Below are 20502 nucleotides of genomic sequence, written 5' to 3'. Positions count from 1 at the left end.
TGCAACAATGTTATATAGCTAGTTTTATTGTATTGTTGCCTTGTTTTGGATGTAACTTCATCAAGGCTTATTTGCCTATGATTATCCGGAAGTAGAAAAAATAAAGTTAAAATGATAATTCAAAAAATCAGATATTAATATGAAATTTATTTTATATAATAATAAGTAAAAGAGATTAAATTTCCCAGTGTTAGTGGGGTTAATGCCTAGTATATTGTGGGCTGCCATTTTTTTTTCTATTTGTTCTCTCACGTGCGACTTCCATGGCTGCTTCATACACCAACCCACTTGTTTATTCGTATATTTTATTTTCCCATATAATAAATGAAAAGGAAATTTTGAATTCTATTAATATTCTCAAAAATATAAATGTCCGTCATAAACTAGTGGAATAAAATCATTTTTTATAAATCTTAAAAATTAAGGGTTCAGTTGAATTTTTGACAAATCTTAAGGGTTCAATTGAATCTTTGGCATGCATGGTCCACATGGGATCAGAGGTTGAAGCCCTTTTACCTGCAACTACTAATCATCGCAATAGGACCATTTTACCCGCAATGTTTATAGTCCACAGCAGAGCCTCATGAATTTCAGAGCCATAAAAACAGAGTTGTGTCGGGGAAGTGAAACAAAAACACTCTTCCATAAAACAAAAAAGTGAATGCAGTTCTCAACTCTTTTCCAGATTGATCATCATCATCATCATCATCGATGTCATTGTCAACCCTTTACAAGGGAAAATTTTCACTACTGATTTTAACCTTCAAGGGGTATGTCAAAATGTACTACAAACTAAATATACTTAAAAAATAGTATTAGAACAAGAACCGGCAGGGACTTGAACCATTGGCCGACGTTTTGTTTTACTTAAAATATCTTGAAGAGCAGTCCACCGTGTGTAGCAAAGAAGGGCGCAAAGACGAGTGATTCAACAGCCATTAGCTTGATGAGGATGTTCAGTGACGGCCCGGATGTATCCTTTAGAGGGTCACCAATGGTGTCACCAATAACAGCTGCCTTGTGTGGATCTGATCCTTTTGGACCAAGAGTTCTTGCATGGTCTGAAGCACCGGCCTGCATTCCACGACAAAGTCCAGAGCAAAAATTTAGAACCATTAATTTCAAAATTGTCAAGGGTGTCTAGGAGAAGTCAGTCAAATCACTGATACCTCGATATACTTCTTGGCATTATCCCAAGCACCCCCGGTGTTTGATGCAGAGATAGCAATCTGCAAATATTACCGAGACAGGAACATCAATAAGTTGAAACTTCTGTAGTAAACATCTCAAGCAATTCACAATCATATGATTGTGGTGACACACTATATTAAAGACTAGTGAACATTACCTGGACACCAGAAACAAGTGACCCAGCGAGGACACCGGAGAGAGTTTCCACTCCGAAAAAGATCCCAACAATAAGGGGTGTGAGCATAACTAGCGCACCAGGTGGGATCATTTCTTTGATGGAAGCATCAGTAGAGATCTTAACACAGGTCGCGTAGTCTGGCTTAGCAGTGCCTTCCATGAGGCCTGGGATCGTGTTAAATTGCCTGCGCACTTCCTCAACCATCTTCAAAGCAGCACTTCCCACACTCTTCATGGTCATAGCAGAGAACCAGTAAGGAAGCATTGCCCCGACAAGCAAACCAATAAAAACTTTAGGGGTCAACACATCAACAGTTGAAATAGTAGCACGGCTCACAAAAGCACCAAAGAGGGCAAGGGACACGAGGGCTGCTGAACCAATGGCGAAACCCTGGAAAAAAAGATACAGAACATTCAAATGAATACCCATAGTAATGATTACTACAAAAAAGAAAAGAAAAAAGAATACTCATAGTAATGCAAAAATAAATATTACAATTTTTTCAAGCAAACATATAAATACTACATCCAGCAGAAATCAACTAGACTTCAGGCCATAGTTCAAAACCTGTTTCTTACAGTTACAAATGACAGGGAACAAAACAAAGGCATCGAATAACTCTTAAAAGTTAAATTTAGACTGGAAGAAAAAAAAAGTAATCAAGATATTCAATAACTCTTAAAAGTTAAATTTACCCTAAAGTGAAAAAAATTAGAACTTCGAAAACCAAGTGTGAACTGGCTTCAAGGGACCAATACAACATTTTTCCAAAGACCATTAGTGCTAACTGTAACGCTAAAAGTCTAAAACCTGGTTATGCAAATGCAACATACAGATGCCATTGATCAAATAAAAGGAGAAAAGGTACTGCTAGTGCTTAAGCAAAAACAGATCAAACCTTTCCAATAGCAGCAGTGGTGTTTCCTGCAGCATCAAGAGCATCAGTTCTCTCTCGTATTCTGTGGCTCATGCCAGCCATCTCAGCAATGCCTCCAGCATTATCACTGATGGGACCATAAGCGTCAATAGCCAATCCAGTAGCTATGGTGCTCAGCATTCCAAGGGCAGCAACAGCAATGCCATACATAGCTGCAAAGCTGAAACTAACAAAAATGCTGATTGCGATAGCAAAAATAGGAATAATGCAAGACTTATAACCCAATGCAAGGCCAAAAATAACATTAGTCGCAGCTCCAGTTCTGCAGGAATCAGCAACGTCTTGTACAGGGCTGCAGGAGAAAGTACAGAGAGAGTTAAACTCAATAATAACAAAGGATAATCAAGGACAAAAATACTATCCAGACTAATTACCTGTATGCATTGCTAGTGTAATACTCTGTTACAAAACCAATAATTAGGCCAGCCCAAAGACCAACAGCAACACATAAGAATAGTTGCCTGCAGAAGAAATTCAATATTATACTCATTCTAATACAAGTACATGACTCTTGTTCTTTCTCAATAAAAGAATCACCGAGAGCCTACCAGTTCTTCACATCTTTCTGCTCTCCAAAATTGAAAATGGTAAAAGAAGATGGAAGAGCTATCCAACTAACAATTGCAATTCCAATAGTCATGAGAACAGTGGAGATGATAAGTTGCCTCTTCAATGATGGCTCAATTTCCTTAACAGCCTTGATCTCAAAGACATCAGTTGCAAATAAGGTGGTGATTAAACAAACAATGATACCAATGGAACTAATGATGAGTGGATATAACATTGGAGTCAATTCATGATTGATGCCAAAAGAAGATATGGAAGCAACAACAAGTGCAGCACAAGATGATTCAGCATAGGACCCAAAAAGATCAGATCCCATTCCAGCTATATCACCAACATTATCCCCAACATTGTCAGCAATCACCTGAAAACATTTAAGCAACTCAGTGATAAAGTCACAACCCAAGAGGATGAAGCACAACTCAATTTTAGAATTCTATATGCCATAACATACTCGTATATATAGTAACTTACAGCTGGGTTTCTAGGGTCATCCTCAGGAATGTTCCTTTCCACCTTGCCTACAAGATCAGCACCCACATCAGCAGCTTTGGTATAGATGCCTCCACCAACTCTGCCAAAAAGTGCCATTGATGAACCTCCAAGCCCGTAACCAGTGATGGCCTCAAAAAGACCACCCCAATCATCACCATAGTAGAGCTTAAATAAGTTGATGGCAATGTAAAGCACCAAAAGGCCGTTAGCAGCAAGAAGAAAGCCCATGACAGCACCAGATCTAAATGCAGTGATAAATGCCTTTCCAACTCCCTTTCTAGCTTCCAGGGTGGTTCTAGCATTTGCATAGGTAGCAATTTTCATCCCAAGAAAGCCAGAAACAACTGAAGTGACAGCACCGAGCAAGAAAGAGATTGTGCTGAATATTGCAGTGGCAAGAGCAGGTTTGCAAGTCTTAGATTGGTCATATGTGCAAGGCTGGCTCTTTGTGCTGAAACCCTCTACTGAGCCAAGGAAAAGGAAAATCAAGATCGCAAAAGCAACCATGAAAATGCCAACATACTGGTACTCGGTGAAAAGAAACGAGGTTGCACCTGTAAACTCATAAGTCCAAAATCAGCTAACTGGGAACAAAATTTACAGGAGACAAAATAAACAGAGCAACTAAATATAAGCCATTAATCCTTTGCAGACAAAACAAAGTTCTCCTGAACATTATCTAGAGAACAAGGTAGAGTTTTCTTATTACTGTCCTCAATTTGATGCAAATTCAACAGAAAAGTAGTTGCATTTTGTCATGTAACATTTTTGTTGACAGAAAATGAGAAAGTATTGATCAAAGTATACTTCTATAGGGTAATTCACAATTTAAATCACTTCATTTAACATTAATTTTCTTGTAGTTCACAAACCTTTAACTTCATCAAATTACATCATTGAATCTTTAATTAAGTGATGTTAAGTTCAGTGATAGAATTTGAAAATGAAAGTGACTTGCTTGAAGTGACGTTAAGCTTCAATAACCTAGAATGCAAATTACCCTACATCCATAATTAACAACAGTAACTTATAATATACAAAAGAAAAAATAACTCAGCTTATTCCAACCTTAGAAGCACAGAAATGATTCTAAAGCATCCCACTTTCCAAAAGTGAATAAAATGCTAAAGCATATAATATCATGAAATAGTGCAGCATCTGCTCAAATAAGCTTTTACTATGACAATCATTCATGCATTTTTTTTTGGGGGGGGGGGGAGGGGGGACTAAACAAACATTTCAGACAAAGTACTAATGGTCACTGCAAACTTGAGTCAAGTGCAGCCCTATACGAAGAATTCCAGATCTGGTACAAGTTCAACAAAAGAAAGAAGCACAAAATCTTGTATATATAAACAATAACAATGGCATCGTGGAATTCATCAAATTCATTTTTTTTGGATAAATCGCGTTTATATATCCGAAGAAAAGCAACGAGCTGCTACAAAAATACCAGAGCATCAGAAGGAAAAAAAACGATACTCAGTCCATCAAATTCAATTTTCCATAGAATTTCAACATTACAAATTAATCCATAGAAAAAAAAATTCACATAGGAGATGCTCAAATTCTTTCAATGTCATCATGCATCCAACATGTGCTAAAAGACCATTTAAAATCCCAGAAAAAGGGTCTGGATCTCAATTATACTCTCAATGCGCAAACCGGGGAAAAAATGGAAGCAGAAGAACAACCTACATCGATTTGATGGTGAGATATAAATCAATACATGTGGGTCCAAACTACAGATTCACGCCATTACCATACACTACGATCTGAAGAAAACATTCATTAAAGCGCATATTTTATTATTAAGACAGCTCGCAGAAGCTGTAGTTGTTCATGACATTTTAATGTAAGTAAATATCCGACAATTCAGGAAAAAGATACAAACACTTTGGAATAGGCAGACATGAAGAAATACGATCTCGGGCTCCCAAATCTTTTCTTCTTCTTCTTCTTCCCAGTAGTGATTGACGAATAAATATCAAAATTTAACCAGACACCAAAAATTCAACCAGCAAAACATATAGCTCACACACAAGGAGAAGAAAAATATCTAAACTTTCAGAACATAGAACCAAATGTTTAAAAACTACAGAAAAAATCAATTTTTTCAACAACAAAAAAACCCAGATCGCAAAACCATGAAAAAAAAGTAGTGAAAAGAGCAACAACCTTCAGAAATGGCGGTCTGAATTTCAGCACATTTAAGAACAACGTTATGGTCATTAAGACCTTCTTCTTCTTCAATGAGGTAATCAGCATACCCATTTTTGCCACCTGCACCGTTGTTCCCGGGAGAAGCAGAGTCTCGACCAGGGGAAAGCTTCACCTTGGAAACGAGAACCCATTGTATGAGAGAAAAGACAATTCCAATAACGGCGCAGACCGGGATCAGGATCTCCGTCCCGAGATCTGGCAAAATTGAAGACCCCATATTTACCACTGTCAGAAAGAAATGAATTAGAAGCAACGACCGACGAGAATGAGAGGGATGGGGGTTATGTATACGAAAATGTTGTGGTCTAAAACTTTAAAAATAAATAAACAAATAAAATGATTAAAATATTTTCTTTTTTTAAAATAATTATAAGGAGTGGAAATATCTGATCTGTTTTAATCGGAAGGGGGGAAAGAGAAGTTTCACCGTTAAAAGTGGCGAAAATAAATTTTGTCTTTTCACCTTTTATTGGGGGTTAGAAAGGAATTTTACCATCAAAATTAATTTAGGATATTTTTTTGAGTAGATTTAATAATATTTGTGAATTTAAGGTTTAATGTTATGAAAATATTTTTAAATAAAGATTTCTTATTTTGAGTAGACTCAAAAACATTAAATTTATATTTGATTAGATTAAAAATATTAAATTGGTATTTGATATTTTAAAATATTATATATTTTTATTTGAATATAAATAAAAACGTTATCATCTTGAAAAATTAAATTCTTATATAAATAATTTTAAAAAAAAATTCAAATTTATTTGAACATTTAATTAATTAATAATTATATTGCCAACTTTATGTTTAAACTATTAATCCTGGTAAGTACGATATGATGATTGATATTGATTATTTAGTTCAAATATTTCTATGATTATTTCCCTATAATTGTCTTAAAATTTATTAGCTTTTATAAATTCCATTATAGTTATGATAATAATGGTTACCTATGTGAGAAAAATAATATCAGCATTTAATTTAATAATTGAAACAACATTTTTTATTTTTTTTTAAAAAGACTATGAATATATATAATTATAATTGATATATTATTGCATGGAATTAGCCAAAACTTAGACATGGTTAAATTGAGAAAATGACATGGTAAAAGCTTGTAAATAAATTATCAAAATGTTTACAGGAATATGACAAGTTGTTAGTATAAGATTTTTTTAAAAAAGTAGTTTATAAGATAAGATCATTAAAATGTTTGTAGGAAAATGTAATAATATCAAATTTAATTATTTTTATATATGAAAATTTTAAATTCAAGTGTTTAGTTTAATAACAGTTGCATGTACTTCTTCAGACATGCATGTACCTCTTGCTTAAAGAAATGAAAGCATTAGGTTGAATTATCCATACTAAAGTTATTGAATGTCTTTTTAATATTATTGTCTCTAAAATTCAAATATAAATTATCCTTTAAAAATACAATATACTAATGATATAAATTCAAATATTATTGCCTCTACATTAATTTTCATTTTCATCAATATTATAAAAAAAAGGTCTAAATTAGAAAGCAGAGAGTTGATTTAGGGATGGAATTAGAAATTAATTGTCAAAAATTACAATAATTATATTTGTGAACCAAATGCAGACAGAATAGATATTTATCATTCGACACGACCTTCCCATGGCAAGGAAATTTCCGAATTTAACTATACAAGACAAGACAATGAAAACGACATCGTGTACCAAAATATATTGCCAATCAACGCAACCTAGTCATGTATAGGATTGTGCTTTACCTAAATCGGTGGAAACCTTTTTCTTTTTTCATTTTTCATTTTGACGTGGCAATTAATTATTAGAATAAATCTAGAAGGACGTAATTCACACGCATCGTGTGCCTGGCTTTCTTGTCATAAAAACCAAAAACTTTTTTATATTAACATTAGATTTTACCATTTTGATAAGAATGTTACTTTTTATATTAACATTAGATTTTACCATTTTGATAAGAATGTTACTTTTTATATTAACTTTTTTGTCTTAAATAATTTTTCATTTATTGAAAAAAGAAAAAACATGAAAATGGTGGGGATATGACTTTTTCTTTTTTGTTTATTTATTTGAGATTTCATATGACGTTCATTGACCTTGAGAAGGCGTATGATAGCGTTCCTCGCGATACGATCTGGAAGACCTTGGAAACGAGACGGATCTCAATTGCTTATATTCGGGAGATTCGTGATATGTACTGTAGATCTACTACATACGTCAGGACTACAGTTAGCGACACCGAGGCATTCCCGGTGGAAATCAGACTCCACCAGGGGTCGGCTCTTAGCCCTTACATCTTCGCCTTGATTATGGATGACATCTATTGTGCGAAACCAGATGGTGTTCCATGGTGTATGCTTTTCGCTGACGACATTGTCCTAGTTGCTGAAACAAAAAATGAGTTGAATAGTAGACTAGCTACCTGGAAGACTGTTTTGGAAGAAAAAGGTCTAAGGATCAATATTGAAAATACAGAGTATTTATATTCAAACTTCAATGGGAACCAAAATGATACAGATGTAGAAGTATGCATCGAATGACACGTTCTCCCCTCAAAGGATTATTTCAAGTACCTAGGGTCTATGATACATAAGGATGGGGGTGTAGATGATGACGTTACACACCGTATAAAGGCGGGATGGCTAAAGTGGAGGGATGCTATTGGAGTATTGTGTGACAAGAAGGTGCCTCTAAAACTTAAGGGAAAATTTTATAGAATAGAAATAAGACCAGCGCTACTGTATGGATCAGAATGTTGGGCAATTGTTCGCGTGTTGTGAGTACTATAAAATATACGCAAATAATGTGCAAGTATACACAATCGCTCAAGTAATAATGATGAGTGAGTATCGTCTCCACAGGGATTGGGTGAAATTACGAAAGTCTAACCAAAGCAACGCACTAAATTATCTAAGTATAGTTAGTCTTGATATATACAAATGTCACGGCAACGGATATGTGTATGCTGGTGGATGCGGATTGATGGTGTGATGGTGTAGCAAATAGAAATGCAGTGGCAATGATGGATGTTTAATGTTGAGTATGGTGAAATGTTGAGGCAATGAGAAATGGTAAAGACAGTAAATAAAAAAATAAAAAAATTAAAAAAAGAAGAAAATAATCCTCACGTGACAAGCTTCCAATGAAATGAATGGTAAGGATTGGTCTAATGTTACTAAACTTATTTCTCAAGTATATTTAAGCTATCTTGTCTTTACTTACTCGACAGGGCTTTCCTAAGGTGTTCAAAAGAACCTAACAGAACAGGATGCCAAGGCATCTGCTCTCACTCAACGATGTTGGACAGCCTACCCTATTGATAAAGACACCATTTTTAGTCGTTGAAATCCTATCCTAGTCTCTTCCGAGATCTAAGGGATTAAGTTATAATATTCCTAAGCCGGTTCAAAGCCCCTTGAAAATACCATAACCCATTGCTTATGAGGATCTTATCTTGCGTTTCTTCCGAATACTTACAAGTATTTTTAGCTTAGGATTCTTCCGAATACCTAACCTTCATCTAAGAGATGGACATTTCCATGCCTCTTACAAGCCTAGATGGTGAAGCATTCATAAGCAAAGCAAATAAAGAACCCAAAATAAACTTAAATATACCCTAAAAAATAAAGTTTAAACAATCGTTCAACCAACCACAACCAAATAAGTTAGTTCATGGTGGGGTTCGAAATATCCAAACACAAAGTCATGAAAATATTCGTTCCAACAACCCACAAATTAATAGAAAAATAGCAGCAAAAGAGAAGTGAGAAGAAGCCTTCGACGCGCCACCGGAGGTCTCCTCTCGGCCACCACGAACCACCTAGCTCGCTAGCTCCTTCCGGCGCCTAGCTTGCCACTCCTTGGAGCTTTATCAATGGAGGAATATCCCAAGGAATAAGAAAGGAAAAGAGAAAATAAAAATGTGATTTTTTTCTGCTCTATGCGTGTGCTCTTTGTCCCCCCCCCTTTTTCTCTCCCATGAGGTGTCATATATAATAAAAATATCTAGGGGTAATGATGAGGTTGTTGGGTGCAAAATACCCCTCATACCCCTATAATCACATGTTGTGCATGAACCTTATCCTCCAAGTGGCAGTGGTCCTTTGGCAGCTCTGGCAGGCGGTTACAGCAGTCCTTCACGTGCAGAGACAGTTGTCCAGTGCCAGCTGTCCTTATGCAGAAATATCTTTTTGTCTTTTTCTGCGCCAGAAATGTTAAGGCATTTCAATCTGCTTTAGCAACGTGTGATGCCGCGGCATTACTTCCCAAAGAATCCTTTTTCTTGTTATTCCCTGCACACCATAGACAAACTGCACCTTTCCCTCAAACAGCACCATTAAGAAATAAAATAGCACAACCACCACAAATGCAACTATATGCAACTACATGATCCTAAAATGACTAAAATGAGCTTTTAAACAAACAATAACATAAGTGAAAAAGGCTTTAAAAGTAGCATTTTTAGGAAGTTAACAGCAATCAAGAAGGATCACATAAGGAGGATAGAGGTCGCAGAAATGAGAATGCTTTGATGGGCATGTGGCAAGACTCTGTGGGACATGACACCAAACTCTGCAATTAGGATGTTCGTGGGGGTGGTGAATTTATCCGAAAAATTGAGGGAGGGAAGACTACGGTAGTTTAGGCATGTACTTAGGCGATAACCGTCGGATGCGGTCAGGAGGGTAGAGTCGATTACAGTCGACGGTGCCAGAAGGAGATGACGACCAAGGAGGAAGTGGTTAGACTGCTTGAGATCATATCTGAAGGATTTAGCCCTTACCGAGGACATAACCTCTGATAGGAAAGTATGGAGACATAAGACCAGGGTAGCCGAGTAGTGTGGGTCATAGCCATAGGGTGTAGCATCTTTGTCTTCTTTTAAATGTCTTTGTAGTAATTTTCATGCCATTTTACTTTTTATACGTTTCTATCATTGGAATTTATGAAGGCTTAGAACTAGGGTAGCAAAGTAGTGTTGCCTTAGTTTAGGTTTTAACCCATTTGACTTTATTCCTTATCGTAGCTTGCTATCGATGATCTTCTGTGTATCATTCTCTTCATGTTTCCTCTACATAGATTTTTACGCATGAATTTATTTGCAGGGATTACTTACCATTACAGACGCGCATATGAAGACTGCATATGAAGCTTGTTCAACTATGTATTTATTTATTTATTTATACATGCATTGGATTTTATCTTTATTTTTAATTTTCTGACTGATGGAGGTTTTCCACGGAAGCTACTCTCAACCTGGCGTTGGTGGCAGCCTACTACCCTACCTCCCCTTACCCCATTGCATATGGGAATAGGGTTTTGTTGTTGTTGTTGTTTTTTGTTTATTTATTTATTATTTAAGGTATGGATTGCATTAAGCTATCAATCATATAAGCAACGTAAGAAAGGGTTTAGAACCATAAAATAATCAATATGTGGAGGGAGATGAGATCTGGACCCTTCACCCTGAGTGGATGGAAGCCTCCTAGCGAACCCCGTCTGGTGCGAATTTCGATTTAAATCATAGTTTAAAATTATTAAACCAAAAAATCATTAAATTCCAGTCATGTGATTTTTTTTTAATTATAGTAAAGTTATTGATAAAATTACGATCCATTTAAATTAAATAAATAATTTATCCATGATTGTCTTATGATATAGGTCTCCAATTCCAAATAACAAACAACATGATAATGAGAAAATAACTTCAGTGATCGAAAATGCCTTATAATATACGATTTTAACCAACTTTTTTTTGGATTTGCGAAAATAACCAATAAATTCGCAACGCGAACTCCAATTTCGCAACACATATTCCAAATTCGCAACACGATTTTCTTTTTCGCAATGCGAATTTCCAAGCAACGTGATTTTATCTCATAAACTTTAGAAACTACGCAGCAGCAACAAATTATAACCTAAATCCTTAAATTACAACTCATTCCATCTCAATCTCTCACTCTCTCCGGCGACATCCGTTCCTATATCCAACGACATCCTTCCCCATCTCTAATTTTTTTACATAATTTTATTTCCATATAATTTTTCAATGATTTCTCTCCCAAATTATTAACTATCAACTTAATAAAGGTATGTTTTTCTCTAAGTTAGTGATGATATCTAGTTTATAACTCATTTGTTTAGTAAATTAATTTACAATTTGTAAAATAAAATCATCTAATGTTGATCATGTTTGGATAGATTTGTGATTTGGAGGGTCATGGGAGAATGTTAATGGTGTTTTACAATATACGCTTTTACCCATGAATCTTCAACTAAAAATGTCATTAAAAAAGTTAACTAATGAAACTCTAATGTTACGTGTTTCAAAGAAATTGAATTTAGAGCCTCTAAGTGGATTTAGGCTATCTTATCAGAGAAAAGGTAAAGTTTATTTGTTAACCGGCAATGAAGATGTTGAACGATTCATTGCTTACATTAGTGTTTCGCAATATGATGTTACATTATATGTTGTTGAACCTAGAAGTAGTGAAGTTGGGTCAGTAGCGGGTAGTAATCAACTAAGTTCTTCAGCCCCAGTTTATGGTGCTCACAATGTACAACGTTGTTATCAACCTCAAAATTTCATGGTTCCACCACAATTGCATCACCAAAAAAAATTTGTTTCACCACATTTCCAATACCAAACACAATCTCAAAACCCACAATCTTTCCCTAATCCAAATCCCAATCAACTTTCGACACCAAATTTCGGTTTTCGTATTGACCAGTTAGATGATGATGAGCCAACAGAAAAAATTATGAGTAATAGTCAGTATTAGAAATTTGATCTTGGTCAATACTCGGATTTTGATGATGTTTCAGAAGAAGAAACAGACTCTGCGTGTAATGATTTTGATATTGGTCAATACCCAAATTTTGATGATGAAATAGTCGTTGTCGAGGAAGATGTTGTTGATGATAATGAGGAGGAAGTTACGGCTGTGAATGAACATGTTGAACATTCATTTTGTAATTCATATAACTCTGAAGAAGAAGAAGTCCCCAAAGAAAAGAAAAAGAAGAAAATGCCACGGGAGTATAACTGGAATATGCCACAATTACTTCAGATACCGGAAGAAGAGTTGGTAAAGATAGCAGTTGATTGTTACACAAAAGGTATTCGTATCAAGAAAGATGATTTTTTTAATACAAAGGAAGACTTGAAGATAGCTTTGTATTCGAAATGTGTGGAAGATGGTTATCAACTAAAAGTTAACAAATCAAGCAAAGATCATTTCAAAACAAAATGCATGATTTAAAAAAACTGTACGTGGGGTATGATTGCAAAGAGGATAAAAGATTGCGAAATGTTTCAAGTTAGGACTTTTATTGATAAATATACATGTTCAAGAACCCAAGTTTTTCCTCATCATAGACAGGCAAACAAAAAGGTGTTAGGTGGTTTTCTGGCTGAGTTAATGTTTTTGAATAGTAGGGTATATCAGGGACATGAAATTATGACTGACATGAATGCTCAGTTCAAGATTAGTATTTCATATTCTTAAGTTTGTAGAGCCAAATGTTATGCCTCGGAATTGTTGAGGGGGTCGCCAGAAGCATCGTTTGCTCAACTGCCGGCTTATTGTCACAATTTAAAGCTGAAAAATCCTGGGTCGGTAACTCATATCAAAACAGATAGAGATGGACGTTTTGAGTTGCTATTTATCGCCATTGGTGCTGCGGTTAGTAAATCAATATAATTTTGTTGACTCATTTTTGTTAGTTACATGCATTTCACATTTAAATGATTATATTTCTTGTGTATATTATTTTGTAGATTCGTTCGTTTATTACTTGCATGCGCCCAGTTATTATAGTTGACAGAACACATTTGAAAGGTCGATACCTTGGAGTAAACTTATTAGCAGTAGCCATGGATGCTAACAATGAGATATTGCCAATAGCTTACAGGGTTGGCAAATTTGAAACCTATGATTCATGGACATGGTTTATAGGGCATCTTAGGGATTGCATAGGTCATATTAGCAATCTGACAATCATATTCGATAGGGCAAACTCAATTGACAACGATGTTAGAAGGTGTTTTCCAGATGCTTTTCATGGACTTTGTGGTGTTCATTTGTATAGAAATCTAAAATCAAAGTCTGCTGGTATAAAAAATCACAAATGGACATACTGGAAGGCTGTAAAAGCTTATTGGGAAGTAGATTTTAATAAGCATATAAATTGTTTAAGACATGTTTTACCTCAATATGCTCAAACACTAGAAGATGTCAGGTTTGAAAGATGGTCAAGAGTACATCAACTTGGAGCAAGATATGGTTTCATGATGTCTAATAGTGCAGAATCAATCAACGTTCTAAGTCGTCATTCCCGAAAATTACCCATTACTATATTAATGGAGTTTTTTCGAGCCTCTATTCAACAGTGGTACTACAAGAAAAGAAACCATGCAGGTATTATTTCTTTAAATTCGTAACTTATCATATTTAATATATTTTACTAAGTATTATTTATTTAGATTCACAGTAACATTAGAACGTCGTGTTACACCATGGACTGAAAAAAAGATAACGAAACGTGTTGTGAAGTCAACGTTATGTAGAGTTGAACCATGTTCAAACACTTTGTTTGAAGTATTGGATAATAACTTAAATGAGCTTGTCGATCTAAATGCAAAGACGTGTAGTTGTATGAAATGGTAAACATCTGGTTATCCGTGTGGCCATATTATAAAAGTTGCTCTTCATCTAAACCAAGATGATTCAAGCGCATACGCTATGGATTGCTACACTACAGAAGTATATCGACAGACTTATGCCGAGATTGTCTACCCTATTCCACATCCTTCTGAGTGGGACATATCAGATGACTTACAAACAGTTTTGCCACCAGTCATGGATAGAAGGCTATCTGGCCGACCAAAAAATCACGATTGTATACCGTCTAAGGGTGAAGAGAAGAAGATATTGACATGTAGTCGTTGTAAGGAAAATGGTCATACAAGGTTGACATGTGGTTCACCAGTGCCATCACAATCATCTTTTCCTCTACCAAAATATGGATCATCATCAAAATCCAAAGCTCATATGGTGTCAAGCAAAAGGAAATCAAAATTGCAATCAAAATCAAAATCCCAATTACAACCGACTTCACCTTTTGGGACTATTAACTTAGGTGATTTTTAAATGCAAACGTTGTATTATGTGTATTTTATGTGTGAACTTTTAACATTTTCAGTTAGGCATGCATTAGTAACTTGAATTTGAACATTGTTATGATATGTTCAGTTATCACTTATATCATATTGTTGTCTGTTATCTTTTTGAAGGTGTTTGCCTTGAATTGAAAGTTAATGCGATTTTGACTTTCGCGTTGCGAATTTGACTTCCGCAACAATCGCAACGCGAATTCGATTTTCTTAAAGGTCTTTTTTTGCCTTCAACATAATGCAGATTGAAATTAAACAACAAATCAATTAAACAAAAAAAATTCTTATTTACACTTGACAACACATTGGTACATCAATTTTCCCCAGACAATACATTCAAATGCTCATAACAATAGGGAGCTTACATCCAAATACATCAATTTCACGCAGCTCACTTGAAGGATTAACCTGCAGAAACGTTATGGCCTGAAATTATTGAATTCTAGGTACTTAACCAAACATTTTCAAACTACTTTTGATCAATATTTCATCTAAAACAAAGAGTATATATGTTAACAACACTTGCTCAAACTTACCAATAACAAATGGTTGTTTATGCACACTTTCAGCACCCGGATGCAGGTAGGCAACGTCTGGCATATATCTCTCTAGCCATAAAATGACGAAACCACAACTCTACTGTACCACTATCTCTATCTGTCGGAGGTAGAAACTGTTTACCTCCTCTCGTTATACATTCCAAGGCCATGCATACAAGCAGACCATAATCCCCTCTGGCTCCCGTTGTTTGTTATGGCGTTGTCTCATCTATCATCATTGTAACTTTTAACTTATTTGGCTTCTTGTTTCCTGAACTAGTCCAATAAGCAATCCCCACCAAGTATTTAGCCAAAAGATCGCTCCCTCCCCCACAAATAATATCTTTCAAATCAGACAATGATATATAGTTCAACATGTTGTCATATACTATCGTCTTCAGGGATGGGAGCTGAAGCTCGACGATAATCCAATGATGACGTAGATTAACAGGGATAAACACCTACCATATAATTTAAATAATACTTCAAGTTCGCACATCAATTATGAATACATTTAAATATGCAAAAATAAATACTAACCTTATTGACCTCCCACCACGCAGGATAAATGATAGTTTTTCCATTACCTAATGCATATAAAGCGTCTCTCAGATCCTGCAAGTGAGCTACGTGAAAATACGAATGCATGATGGTCAATCTCATCTTTTTGATTTTCTTCAATTTTCTTAGAATCAGAAGTCGTGACACCCATGCATCAATATGTTGTTTTATAAAAAAATACATATATTAGTGAATTTAATAAATATAAAAATTATCAAAATCAATATAAAAAGAATATAATACTTACCCCCTATTCGAAATAACCATTCTCTTCAACCCCTAATAAAACACCCCACCAAGACCGCTCAAGAAACAAAGGCGTATCGTCGATTTTGCATATGTAGGTGTAGCACCCCTGGCTCCGCTCATGTAGATAAAATTCAACTGCGGTCTTAGCCCAAACTGTATTATCCATAATTGTGTCCGGTAGTGTCCTCTCGTGCTGAGGAATGGTACTGGCCAGTAACTGATACGAAAGCCAACTCTAATCCATCATACCGGGCACAGGAGGAGATTTATTAATATGTCGACATAGTAAGCCATGTGGATCCTGAACGGTGGGAGGTGGATCCTGAACGGTGTGAGGTGGATCATGTACGATGGGAGGGGCCTCTTAAATGATGAGAGGGGCCTCTTGAACGATAATAGGGGCCTCTTGAACGATGAGACGTAATAACACGTCCACGACGTCTGATGTGTGAACCCCGTCGTACAAGAAAAACCCGACGTAAAAAACATACCTCATCGGGCTGTTAAAAATAAATTAATACATAAATCATTAAATAAATAAATAAATAATACCGAAAAAGGTTATTTGCATTTTTAGTATAGTATTTCTTATAAAATTAAACAAACTTACCTCATTGTGTAGAGTATGAACCTCATTCTGCAGCGATGAAACAATTTCACGTAGAGCGGCTACCTCATCACGTAAAGTAGATACCTCACCACGTAAATCACTATTGTCATCGCGTAAAACAGCTACCTTACCACGTAAAGACCATACCTCATCATGCCATGCACCATTGTCGTCACGTAAAGTACCGACCTCATCATGCAAAGCACTGACCTCATCACGTAACTACCCTAACTCATCTTGTGGAGGTGGAGAACGGGGAGATAAATGTCGTGGCATCTTTGTCGGTCGCCTATCATGAGGTGATGGTGGAGAAGAGGCTCGATGATGTGATGGAATAGGTGATGGCTCTAAGTCCCGAGGTGTATAATCGGATCGATCAGGTGATGACTCTCGGTGTCGAGCTGTAGAATCGGATCGATCAGGTGATGGCTCTCGAAGTGGGGGTGCTCATCATCAGTCCCGTCAAAAAAATACCTACTAGCTTGCCACCAATCAGTGGCAACCTCAGCCTCTGTGGGTGTCAGCCTCTGTAATAGATAGTTTGCCTCCTAACAATATAAAATCCCAAACAAAGTCAATTGTCTACTAGTAATAACTTGTTTATATATGGTAGTATTTGTGTTAACTTACTTCATTCATCGTCGTATATGGTAGTAAATCTTCCCAATCCAACATCCGGATCCTCCTCCAGGTAATAGCCCTAGGAATATCATTTGACGTTTTGATGGCATATGTCCGCATGCTGGGAAAAGCCTCAAATATCCAAATCTACAAACAATATAATACACAAACATTAATTTTAGTAATTGTTAAATAATTAATTATAATTTTGGAAACATTATATAGAAATTCTTACCTTAAAGGCCCAAATAAAGCCTACCAAAGTGTATTTGGAACCAAGGCCACACAAACTACGATGGTCCTCAAAGGCAGATGACAACTTTTTATAGGTAGCTTTCCATAGATATGAACCCCACGAAAACACGTTCCATGCATCTAGGTCCTCTACCAATAATATTAAATCCTGAGAAATAGGTTATCTTCCCTCTTTGGCTAAAAAGTCGACATGTGAAAGTAATAAAAGGAATACTCAGACAACATCAAGGTCATTCATCCGAGTAAAACCATCTTTAAGAAGTAATCTTTTCAAATCGTCGACGTGTAAAATGGGCTTTATCTTTGCCAGCTCAGGAAAAACCCGAAATAACCATGATGGGCGGGCGATATGGCTAGTATACGGACCTACTTCATCGTGTCGTCCGAAACGTAGACCAATGATTAAGCAAAACTCCTCCCGCCCAAAACGAGTATACGCCGGTGGAAAATGAAACCATATCTCCTCATCACCACATTGTATCCCCTTGGGTAGATCCTTAGTCGTGGTGTGAAGAAACAAATGAGTCAACATAGCATCTCCACCTGGATGTTGTACTTTCAGCCATGGCCCGAAACATATATTATCAAACAAATTTCTTTGTACAGGTGTAAGTGTCGACGCAATTGTAGTGGCTAGGCTTAATTTATTCCTTAAAGTCAATGCAACCGAAAAAAAAATCCTAACAAAAACAATAAACATACCAAGTTAGATATACCAAAAACTACAAATTATACACAATAAACATACATGATATTAAACAGGGAAAATATAGCCAAATATATTTCAAACTAGCCCGGTATTCACCCAAGTCATTATTCTATCATAGTTCACAAAATGCATCAGATAACATTCCAGAAGTAAGCACTTATATAAACATTTAAAATGATAACATATAGGTTTAGTGCATGTTCAAGGACAACATAAAGAGTAGTAGTTTATTATTGAAACTCAAATTCACAACACTGTGAAGTTAGTATTTGTCTTTGTTTTTGGTTGAAGTAATGCAATTCATTAAACTTTCAATTTGCAGAAGAAGAGTAGTTTTTGAGACTTCATTTGCAACGCGAAAACTAAAATCGCGTTGAGATTTTCATTTTCGTGTTGCGAATGAAGTTTCAAAAACTACTATTCTTCTGCAAATTGAAACTTGAATGAATTGCATTACTTCAACCAAAAGATAAATACTAACTTCACAGGGTTAAAGACTAAACAGTTTAGCAGTATTGGCATCAACCGAATGAATTTACTAAGCAATCTAAGTGAAATGATTAATCTATATATTGAAATTATGAGTAAATTTATCATCAATTTAAATATGAAAAATCTAATAATAATACAAAAATTTCAAAATAAAAATAATTAAAAAAAACTAACCATCGGTGGTTGATTTTCCATTTGTGGTCGTGAATGGTTGTGAGAGGGTGGCTCTGAGAGATGGAGATAGAGGGGGATCGCCGGATATGGGGACGGATGTCGCCGTAGAGAGTGAGAGATGGAGATGAGACTGAGTTTTGATTTAGGGTTTTAGGTTATGAGTTGTAATTTACGAGATATACTGTTTACATTTGTGTTACGATATTAATATTCGTGTTTCGAATTTGAAAATAAAATTCACGTTGCGAAAATAAACGCGCGTTGCGAATTTGGAAACTATGTTGCGAATTTGAGATCGCGTTGCGAATTTGTTGGTTATTTTCGCAAATCCAAAAAAAATTAATTAAAATCGGATATTATAAAACATTTTCGGTCACTGAAATTATTTTCTCGATAAATAATTTATCCATGAATCTCTTATGATATAGGTCTCCAATTCCAAATAACAAACAACATGATTATGAACAAATTAAGTTTTGATATAATGATGGTTCAGTTCAAGTCTTATGTTATATAAATTATTTGTGAATTATTTTTAAAAATATTTTAATTAAACTAACAATAATTATTTTTAACTAATTAAATTCGTTATATTTTAAATATAACACTTACCCAATACATACACGATTATTCAAATCCGAAATTTCTAAAACGAACAACTCTTTTTTATTATCGATGTGATGTTATTTAATAAATTTTATAATAGATTTATTTTAAATGTAATAATTTATATTCATATTATTATAATTATTAATAAATACGATTATACTTTGAAACATAATTATGAAATTTAGAAAACTTAAAATAAAACATGCTAAAGTAATGACAAACACTTTTAACAAATTTAAGTCCTCAAATGCCGTGAAGGTAAGCACCTGCTTCACACTTCTCCCAAGCATTGTATGCTTAAGTATTCTCTTGTGAGGATTCAAGTTCTCCCGACACAGAACTTTTATATTATTATAAATTTAAATCTCTGTTTCCCCTTCGAAATAATTCCAACTTGCTTATTTATTTTCTTTTACGATTGAAATTGAGTGGTTCAGCATTTCATAACCAAATGAAAATGGATCATATGATAATTGATTTAATGAATATCTTTTTAATAGTTTCGGATGGATATTATATAGTGTATATGTTCATAATCATATTTAGTCATTAACAATACACATATATTCTATAGACGTATATGTTTAAATTTGAGTCTTGTAGAAAGAATAACATTTCGTTTTACCACTTAATGTATGCTAATAGATCAAATTTAAGGTCCACCTAATTAGGGATATTTTGATTCTTGGAATATTCTTTATCGTTAGAGGCCAAATAAATCTAATAAATGAATTTTATATATCTTCGCATACCATATTTATTTATTAAATATATCATATAAATAGGGACAAAATTAAAATTAAATATTAGGAGAAATTAAATACAAATACGACATAAAAAACCATAATTGACGGATTATATATATATATATATATATATATATATATATATATAATATTTCATAAATT

The 20502-nt window shown here is 34.9% G+C and overlaps 1 protein-coding gene across 1 annotated transcript; it reads right to left on the bottom strand.

Annotated features, from left to right (window-relative positions):
• Positions 1-855: 855 nt before the first annotated feature.
• Positions 856-16112, bottom strand: LOC120192729 (pyrophosphate-energized vacuolar membrane proton pump-like). Its single transcript, XM_039195462.1, has 9 exons — positions 16103-16112; positions 5544-5862; positions 3345-3919; positions 2855-3234; positions 2681-2767; positions 2268-2598; positions 1349-1759; positions 1170-1229; positions 856-1074 (listed from the first exon to the last, which is right to left on the bottom strand). Exons 2-9 carry the CDS (start codon positions 5803-5805, stop codon positions 868-870), a joined length of 2313 nt encoding a protein of 770 aa, XP_039051393.1. The 5' UTR covers positions 5806-5862; positions 16103-16112; the 3' UTR covers positions 856-867.
• Positions 16113-20502: the final 4390 nt, after the last annotated feature.

Source organism: Hibiscus syriacus, unplaced genomic scaffold (assembly GCF_006381635.1).
Source record: "Hibiscus syriacus cultivar Baekdansim isolate YM2019G1 unplaced genomic scaffold, ASM638163v2 tig00116976_pilon, whole genome shotgun sequence".
Taxonomy (NCBI): domain Eukaryota; kingdom Viridiplantae; phylum Streptophyta; class Magnoliopsida; order Malvales; family Malvaceae; genus Hibiscus; species Hibiscus syriacus.
The sequence above is the reverse complement of the archived record's forward strand: the minus strand, read 5'-3'. Positions and strand labels throughout refer to the sequence as shown.